Raw genomic sequence first — 9,194 nt, 5'->3', positions numbered from 1 at the left:
CTACACTAGTCCATGAAGCTTTTCATTTAAGATTTCTTTTCTTTAATAAATAGACGGTAAAATAAACAAGTTCTGAACTCTTTCTTCACCAAGTAGTGTCGGTGAAAAAATGAATGAGTCTCAGATTTTATTGCATTATTGAGTAGAGTCTTAGAACCTTAATACAATTTATTGTATCTATTTCCTCCTTTTCAATGCATATGTAGGGTATATTTCCTAATTACTCATCACAGCAGCGACTCAGGGCAGCAGCGGTAACTGTAAAACATGTCCATCACTTTCGAACACTCAGGGCACATCATTATCCCTGGAATCTCACCCATGACCGGCAGGTTAATATTGATGCAGCTGTGCACATCCCTCATTATTAACTCATTGTACTCTACTATTCCCTTAAAGAAACGATTTCCCACGTTTTCCTTTATCCATTTCTGGTAGTTTTCCATGATACTTAGAGCTGTTTTCCCGCAAGTTGTCACCATGGCCCTTGTTCCCATCGAAAACATGGCCCATGCTTCGCCATTCCCTCCGTACCCGACCATTTTCAACGCCTCAATCATCACTGGATCCTTCTTGCTGATGTTCACAGTCTTGCCGAGTTTGATTTTGGTGTACAATATACTCTCAAGTCGAGTCCAAAAGTGCCATTGAGATTCAGATTCGATGACATGAATGCCTCGACCTAGCTCAGTCCTTGTTAGCCCTTTGCCTTTGCTCTTACCCACCCCGAGGTACACTAGCTTTAAGGAAACACCCGCAGTGTGTGCAGCATATTTCAAATTCTCAGTGAATGCCTGAATCCATGACATATCCCCACCACCAAACAAGCATACAAATGTCCCCTCGCACTTTGTCTAAATAATCAAGGAACACACGACATCCCTTAAGTAAGCTTCCTAAACTAGATCCAAAAAGTAAATAAAATAGGGCAAAGTAAACAAATGGTCCTTTGATTATAAGGCGATGCTTAGTTGAGTCTCCAACTATTAAAAGTTATAAAAACGTCTCCCGACTATTCATATGTTCTAAACTCATCCTTTTTTGTTAAGAAATTGACAGTTATCTGAGCTAAAAGTTAACCTGATAAGTAGGATATGATAAAATATGGACTTAGAAGCATTTTAGTAGTATTTTTTGGATATGTTTACATTATGTCGCTAAGTCTGTGCTTGAAAGAAATGACGATGCTTGTAGACATCATTAAAAATACAATTTTATCATATCCCAATCAGCAGGTTAACCTCCAGCTCAGACAATCGTCAATTTTTTTAGCGAAAATGACGAGTTTCAAACATATGAATAATCGGGTGACCATTTTACCACTTTTAGTAGTCAATGGACTCAACAAATCAATGACCTATAGTTGGGGACAATTTGTGTACTTACCCATAAAAATAGAAAGAGATTATAAACGTACCCATGATTGTATGTCTATGTCATCGGGGAGCATTAGTTCATGGAACAACTGGTCAAGCCTCCAACCATTCTGCTCATCTATTTTGTTCCACAGATTTCGCTCAGTGAAAGGAAATGCCGAATTACCCCATGTCCACAGCATAGGGAGGGCATTCAAGCATGTTATTTCCCCTCTTTGATTCACTGAAACAGCAATGGCGTGCTTTATAAATTTCCAGTCCTTCTTTATGCACTCGACGACTTGTGATTCAATCTTGGATGGCTCAACTGCAATCCATTTCATCATTTGTTTCAGCTCCCCAAACCTCGCCGCTGAACTCTTACCATTTACTGACAACTCAACGATTGGGAGCCACGAGATTTCATACTTGTTGTCGTTCTTTTGGTACAATCCGTTGAGAACCTGATTTCTTCTATGGATATGTCAAGATCTGATATGAGAAATAACATATGCTTGTTTCTCAGTTTTTCAGGATCCTGTGTCATAAGCATATTAATCATCAAAACCACATGTTTTGAATCAAAGGATCCGATGATAATATGCAATGCAAGTTTGATTGGAACCAACCTCTGTATATTTTTTGATTTTTTCGATAAGTTCCGGGGTCCTGATATTAAGAACAGGCTTCCCTGTGTCTTCATAATCATATGGTTCCTTTTTCCCTACACCATATTCTGATCAGATGTCAAAAAGACGTATACATGTGCTTAAATTTAGATTTGAGTCTTTTTTTTCTAAATAAATAACAAAAACTTGTTATCAAACCGAATTAATTGAGCAAGTAAAACGAGTATTGTTCTCTCTAGACTTTAGAGGTCATAAATTTGAACAATTGTGTCTAAAGTATATGTACATTATCAAACTTTAAGAAAGATTATAAATAGATAATATGTTTTAATATTTTCATACTATTAAAAAAAACTTGCGACTATACTAAGCTTTTATTGCTACTAAGCTTTAACTGTATAAAAACGAGAGATTATGTTCCAATTTAGGGTAAAATACACAAATTGTCCCCTGATTATAGGGTGATGCTTTGTTGAGTCTCCGATTATAAAAAGTTACAAAATAGTTCTCGACTATATTATGTTGCTTTTTTAGTCTATTGACTATTAAAAGTTACAAAATGATCACTCGACTATTCATAGGTTCCAAACTCATATTTTTTTTATTGAAAAATTAACAGCAGTCTGAGTTGAACATTAACATTCTGACTATGCTATGATGAAATCTGATCCAGGAATTTCAAAAGACTATCATATCACAGTCATCATGTTAACGTCCAACTCAAATGATCACTAATTGAAAAATGTTGAATTTGGAACATATGAATAGTCGAGTGACCATTTTGTAAGTTTTATTAGGCAATGGACTCAAGAAAACAACACACTATAGTCGGAGGATCATTTAGTAACTTTTAATAGTCGAGAGTCTTAATAAAAAAGTATCATATAATTAGAGGACCATTTACGTACTTTACCCTTTAATTTTAATCGGGTGTGATTGCTGGAACTCTTAGAGACTAGCGGGCCCGTGCCCACGGAATAGTAAAACATGAAACATAAAGTACTTATATACATAATATATGGATAAATTATACTATTCCTCATTCAATTGTTTCCTCACTCTTATTTCGTCATTAAAGTTCAAATATTTCAATTTAATCACTCAATTTTTAAATTACTCCTATTTGAATTGCTCCCGTTTATTTTATTAATTAAATTTTCATATTATGTGAATTTATTATATAATTATCTACGTTTTCAAGTTTATATAAATGAAAAACACTATATGAATTTTGTTTCATTACACTTTTATGAATAAATAAATTTTGAGTTATAAATATTTCTTTTATTAGTATAATATTTTAATATATAATTTATATTAAATTATTAAAATATTTTAATTAATATAGTATAAAAATTTTAAATGCTCAAAAAGAAAATGTTGAGTTCCGCGGCTACTGATTACCCTATCCATAATAAAGCACTTAGGATTTTTTCATATGATATAATATCAACAGCAGTTAAAATAATAAACATATATACTTACAAGAAAGCTTACTTGCAGCAGCAGTTTCTCTTCAAGTTCAGTATTTAGCTTGGTAAGTTGTACTGTCAACATTTGTAGTTCATCATCACCGATATCCCTAAAACAAGAGCAAATATGAAAATAAAAATATGGGAATGTATAAATTTGAAGTTGAGCATGATGGTTGTTAAATGATCGATGGAGTGGCTTACTTCTTTCTGCTTAAAGTGGTTGAAATTTGCAAAACAGTGCCAATGATGCTTTCGGATAACTCCTCACTTAGGGGGGTGTTGGAGAAGTCCAAAGCGGTGCGAGCTGTTAAAAGTTTCAAAGTTTGGCAACCAACTTTGGAAAATGTTTTTTCAAAGTTTGGTAAATGTTTCTTTGAAAAATGTTTTTCAAAGTTTGGTAAAATTTTGGTAGATGTTGTTGAAAATAGGAATGGGTAAATTCACTTAGTCATTGCACTTTAGGGTATTTTCAAGATAGTCCTAAGTTTCTACTATAAATACCCTTACCATTTAGCTTCAAAATCATCCCAAACATTTCTTTCTCCTATACTAGAGAGCTTTCTTGTGAGTAGTGAGTGTTTTGTAAACACCTGTAAATTTCTCTCTTAGTAAAAGATCTGCAGCAGCCCGGAGACGTAAGCACAATTGGCTGAACTCCGTTATCAATTTTCGGTATTATTTTTCCGCTTTTATTTCGCATTCTCACTAATCTGGTTTAGGGAAATTACTTGTACTCGGTTTATTTTCCTAACAACTGGTAATCAGAGCTTTTGGTTGTGAATTTTGTCAAATTTTCTGCGAGGTTACTATTCATTACTATTCACGTGAATAGTGAATTTCGTGAATAGGAAATTCGGTCGGCGATACGAGTTTGTCGACGGTGGTGTTCTAATACACGGTGATTCGCAAGAATTGTCAGAAACGATCCAACGAGCCAGATTCGAGTGGGAGCGATGGCTGCAGACGAAGGGAAGGTGAAAATTGAAAGTTCGATGGTGCGGACTTTGCTTTTGGAAGATGCAGATTGAAGATTTTTTGTACCAGAAAAATCTATATCAACCTCTCTCAGGAAAGCACCAGAGGGCATGAAGGATGAGATTGGGCTCTTCTCGACAGACAAGCCCTCGGAGTATCCGACTGACGTTATCCCGCATGTTGCTTTAACATAGCAAAGGAAAAGACCACGGCGGGTCTTATGGCGGCTCTCTCCAGTATGTACGAGAAGCCATCGGCCTCAAACAAAGTTCATTTGATGAGGCGATTATTCAATTTGCGGATGGCGGAAGGGGCATCGGTGCACAACACCTAAATGAACTCAACACAATCACAACCCAGTTGAGTTCAGTGGAAATTGAGTTCGATGATGAAGTTCGAGCTTTAATTCTCTTATCATCTCTACCAGACAGTTGGAATGCTACTGTTACAGCAGTCAGCAGTTCGTCGGGAAATAGCAAATTAAAATTCGACGATGTTCGGGATCTGGTATTGAGTGAAGAAATTCGACGAAGAGAATCGGGTGAAGCATCAACCTCCTCAGCCTTGCACACGGAGTCTAGAGGAAGAACTTCAGAAAGATATTCAAATCGTGGCAGATCAAAATCCAGACGGGAAAAATCTAGAACGGGAAAGAAAGATTTTACCTGTTATAATTGTGGCAAGAAAGGTCACTTTAAAAGAGATTGCCGAGCACTGAAGAAAGAACCGGTGCACAGGAATGCCAACGTGACAGAGGAGACAGGTGATGCATGATTCTAAGCGTCAACAGTCCGATTGAATCATGGATCTTGGATTCAGGGGCATCTTTCCACTCCACCCCATGCCAAGAAATCATGGAGAACTATGTCAGTGGTGATTTTGGGAAGGTTCATCTTGTGATGATGAAACCTAAAGATCGCGGAAAAGGAGACATCCGACTAAAGTTGCCAAACCAGACCACCTGGAAGCTGACAGGAGTAAGACATTATTCCTGGCCTCAAAAGAAATCTGATTTCTGTTGGACAGCTTGATGGAGAGGATATAGCACAACCTTTTCAGGCTGTGAATGGAAGATTACCAAGGAGCACTCGTCATTGCTCGTGGTAAGAAGACTGGTACTCTCTATGTAACCTCCAATTTAGAGAATATCATTGCAGTAGCAGATGCTGTGGAAAATCAACCTATGCACCAAAGGCTTGGCCATATGAGCGAGAAAGGGATGAAGACACTTTTGTCAAAAGGAAGCTGCCGGATCTAAAAATGTAGATGTCGGACTATGCGAGGATTGCATCTTTGGCAAACAAAGAAAGTCAGTTTTGCAAAGATTGGAAAGACACCCAAGGCAGAAAGGTTAGAATTGGTTCTACTGAGTATGGGGACCATCCCCAGTTCCATCTCTTGCAGGCTCACTATATTATGTCACCTTCATCGATGATTCAACAAGGAAGGTGTGGGTTTATTTTCTGAAGAAGAAATCAGAAGTCTTCGATATCTTCAGAAAATGGAAGGCCATGGTGGAAAATGAGACTGTTTGAAAGTCAAGCGGTTGAGGTCTGACAATGGAGGAGAGTACAGAGACAGTAGATTCAGAGATTTCTGCGCAAACAATGGGATCAAGAGGAGACAACAGTTCCCAAGACACCGCAACATAATGGTGTAGCGCATGAACGAACTCTGAATGAACGTGCCAGAAGTATGAGGATACATGCCGGCTTGCCCAAATTTCTATGGGCTGAAGCAATCAACACTGCAGCTTACTTGATCAACCGTGGGCCCTCAGTTCCTTTGGATGGCGGAATACCAGAGGAAGCTTGGAGCAAGAAAGAAATAAACCTTTCACACTTAAGGGTGTTTGGTTGTATTTCTTATGTACACATAAACTCTGCTGAAAGAAGTAAACTTGATGCCAAGTCCAACAAATGCGTCTTTGTTGGTTATGGCGGTGATGAGTTCGGTTACCGGTTTTGGGACTATGAAAATCGGAAGATCATCAGAAGCAGAGACGTCATTTTCAATGAAATGTGATGTACAAAGATAGATCAACCGCAGAATCAAGTAATACCGAAGCTGAAACAAAGGAATTTGCTGAGTTCGAGGAGATTTCTAGAAATGATGTTCAGATCAATCCTGAAGCAGTTCAAGAAGAACCAGGCACACCAGAACTGAGACGCTCCTCCAGAATTCCTAAACCAACCCAACGGTATTCTCCTTCTTTACACTACTTGTTGCTGACTGACAATGGTGAACCAGAGTGCTATGATGAAGCAATGCAAGTGGAGGATTCAGTCAAGTGGGGTCTTCCATGAAAGATGAGATGGACTCGCTTATGTCAAATCAGACATGGGAATTAGCTGAATTACCACCAGGCAAGAAAGCGCTCCACAACAAGTGGATTTACAGGATCAAAGAAGAGCACGATGGGAGCAAACGCTACAAAGCAAGATTGGTTGTCAAAGGCTTTCAGCAAAAGAAGGTATTGACTATAATGAAATTTTCTCTCCAGTCGTAAAATTGTCTACAATCAGACTGGTGTTGAAAATTGTAGCTGCAGAGAATTTACATCTTGAGCAGTTAGATGTAAAGACAGCTTCCTTCATGGTGATTTGGAGGAAGAAATCTATATGAGGCAGCCAGAAGGCTTCATAGAGGCAGACAAGAAAAACCTGGTATGCAGGTTGAAGAAGAGCTTGTATGGTTTAAAACAAGCTCCTAGACAGTGGTACAAGAAGTTCGATAGCTTCATGAGTAGCAGTGGTTTTATCAGATGCCAAGCAGATCATTGTTGCTACATCAAGAGGTTCGACAACAGCTTCATTATTTTATTATTGTACGTTGATGACATGCGTTGCAGGCTCAGACATGCAAGAGATTATACACTTGAAGCAAAAATTGTCGAAGCAGTTTGCTATGAGGATCTGGGCGCTGCAAAGCAGATTCTTGGGATGAGGATCAAGAGAGACACAAAGTCGGGGACTTGATGTTATCACAGGCTGAGTACATCAACAAAGTACTCTCCAGGTTCAACATGCAAGATGCTAAACCAGTAAGTACACCTTTAGGTGTTCATTTCAGACTCTCCAAAGACCAATCACCAAAGACGGAGGAAGAACGTGCACACATGGTGAAGGTGCCGTATGCCTCAGCAATTGGAAGTCTGATGTATGCCATGGTTTGTACCAGACCAGATATTGCTCATGCAGTGGGAGCTGTTAGCAGGTACATGAATAATCCGGGCAAGACACTGGGAAGCAGTCAAATGGATCCTCAGATATCTTCGGGGTACCACAAACAAAGCACTTGTTTCAAAGGTGGAGATATGATACTGACAGGCTATGTAGATGCTGACTTAGCCGGAAATGTCGACATCAGAAGGAGCACTACAGGGTATGTCTATACTCTAGGAGGAACTGCAGTGAGTTGGGTTTCTCAACTACAGAAGATAGTTGCTCTCTCCACAACTGAAGCAGAATATGTCGCTGTTACGGAAGCCAGCAAGGAGATGGTTTGGCTCCAAAGTTTCTTGGAAGAGTTAGGCAAGAACAAGAAAACAATATCTTGTATTGCGACAGTCAAAGTGCATCTAGCAAAGAATCCGTCTTTTCATTCCAGGACAAAGCACATACAATTGAGATATCATTTTATCCGGTCTCTTCTGGAAGATGGGATTTTGAAACTTGAAAAGATTAGTGGAGCTCAAAATCCGGCAGACATGTTGACAAAGACGGTGACTACGGACAAACTGAAGTTGTGTTCAGCTTCAGTTGGCATGCTAGAAACAAGACCAGACATGCTGCTGCATTGATCGAGGTGTGAAGACATATTAAAATCAGTCTTCAAGTGGGAGATTGTTAAAAGTTTCAAAGTTTGGCAACCAACTTTGGAAAATGTTTTTTCAAAGTTTGGTAAATGTTTCTTTGAAAAATGTTTTTCAAAGTTTGGTAAAATTTTGGTAGATGTTTGTTGAAAATAGGAATGGGTAAATTCACTTTAGTCATTGCACTTTAGGTATTTTCAAAGATTAGTCCCTAAGTTTCTACTAAATACCCTTACCATTTAGCTTCAAAATCATCCCAAAACATTTCTTTCTTCCTATACTAGAGAGCTTTCTTGTGAGTAGTGAGTGTTTTGTAAACACCTGTAAATTTTCTCTCTTAGTAAAGATCTGCAGCAGCCCGGAGACGTAAGCAATTGGCTGAACGTTATCAATTTTCGGGTATTATTTTTCCGCTTTTATTTCGCATTCTCACTAATCTGGTTATAGGGAAATTACTTGTACTCGGTTTATTTTCCTAACACGAGCCACTTCCTTCATGGCTTTGATAAGACCCGAGCTCCGAAGAGCATTGAAATCGAGTTTGAGAGAGTATCTTTGTACGATATTCTTAAACTTTGAGATCGGATGGTCGCGCTCCTTCACCAGCATCGATAATTCTGCTATGCTTGAAGCAAAAGCTGCGATGGCTAACACGGCCCGTTCCTTCGACGAATACTTTTCAAGCCTTTCGTGCACTGCTGATTTGGTTTTACGCTCATTCCTGTTCCTTGAAAAAGATTGCAAGAAATCTACATTGGGAAGACGAATTTCAAAGTATTAGGTTAAGTTATGATGATAAAATTACTCTCCACGTTTGTATAAATGGTTATTTAACTCCTATTGTTCCAATTTTGGTCAAATACTCTTTGTTAGAAGAAATCGTTTGTGAATTAACGGTTAACACATGTTGTTGATGTGACTTTTTTTACATATATTTAATTGTTGA

The 9,194-nt window shown here is 38.3% G+C and overlaps 1 protein-coding gene across 1 annotated transcript; it reads right to left on the bottom strand.

The window, feature by feature from the left end:
• Positions 1–217: 217 nt before the first annotated feature.
• LOC120214587 (protein SIEVE ELEMENT OCCLUSION A-like) lies at positions 218–2,073 on the bottom strand. The gene is made up of 3 exons (XM_039212446.1): positions 1,985–2,073; positions 1,418–1,893; positions 218–854 (listed from the first exon to the last, which is right to left on the bottom strand). The coding sequence occupies exons 2-3, from the start codon at positions 1,700–1,702 to the stop codon at positions 228–230; spliced, it is 912 nt and encodes a 303-aa protein (XP_039068377.1). The 5' UTR covers positions 1,703–1,893; positions 1,985–2,073; the 3' UTR covers positions 218–227.
• Positions 2,074–9,194: the final 7,121 nt, after the last annotated feature.

This window comes from Hibiscus syriacus, unplaced genomic scaffold (genome assembly GCF_006381635.1).
Source record: "Hibiscus syriacus cultivar Baekdansim isolate YM2019G1 unplaced genomic scaffold, ASM638163v2 tig00110076_pilon, whole genome shotgun sequence".
Taxonomy (NCBI): Eukaryota; Viridiplantae; Streptophyta; class Magnoliopsida; order Malvales; family Malvaceae; genus Hibiscus; species Hibiscus syriacus.
Note: the sequence above shows the minus strand (reverse complement) of the source record. Positions and strands in the feature narration are given on the sequence as shown.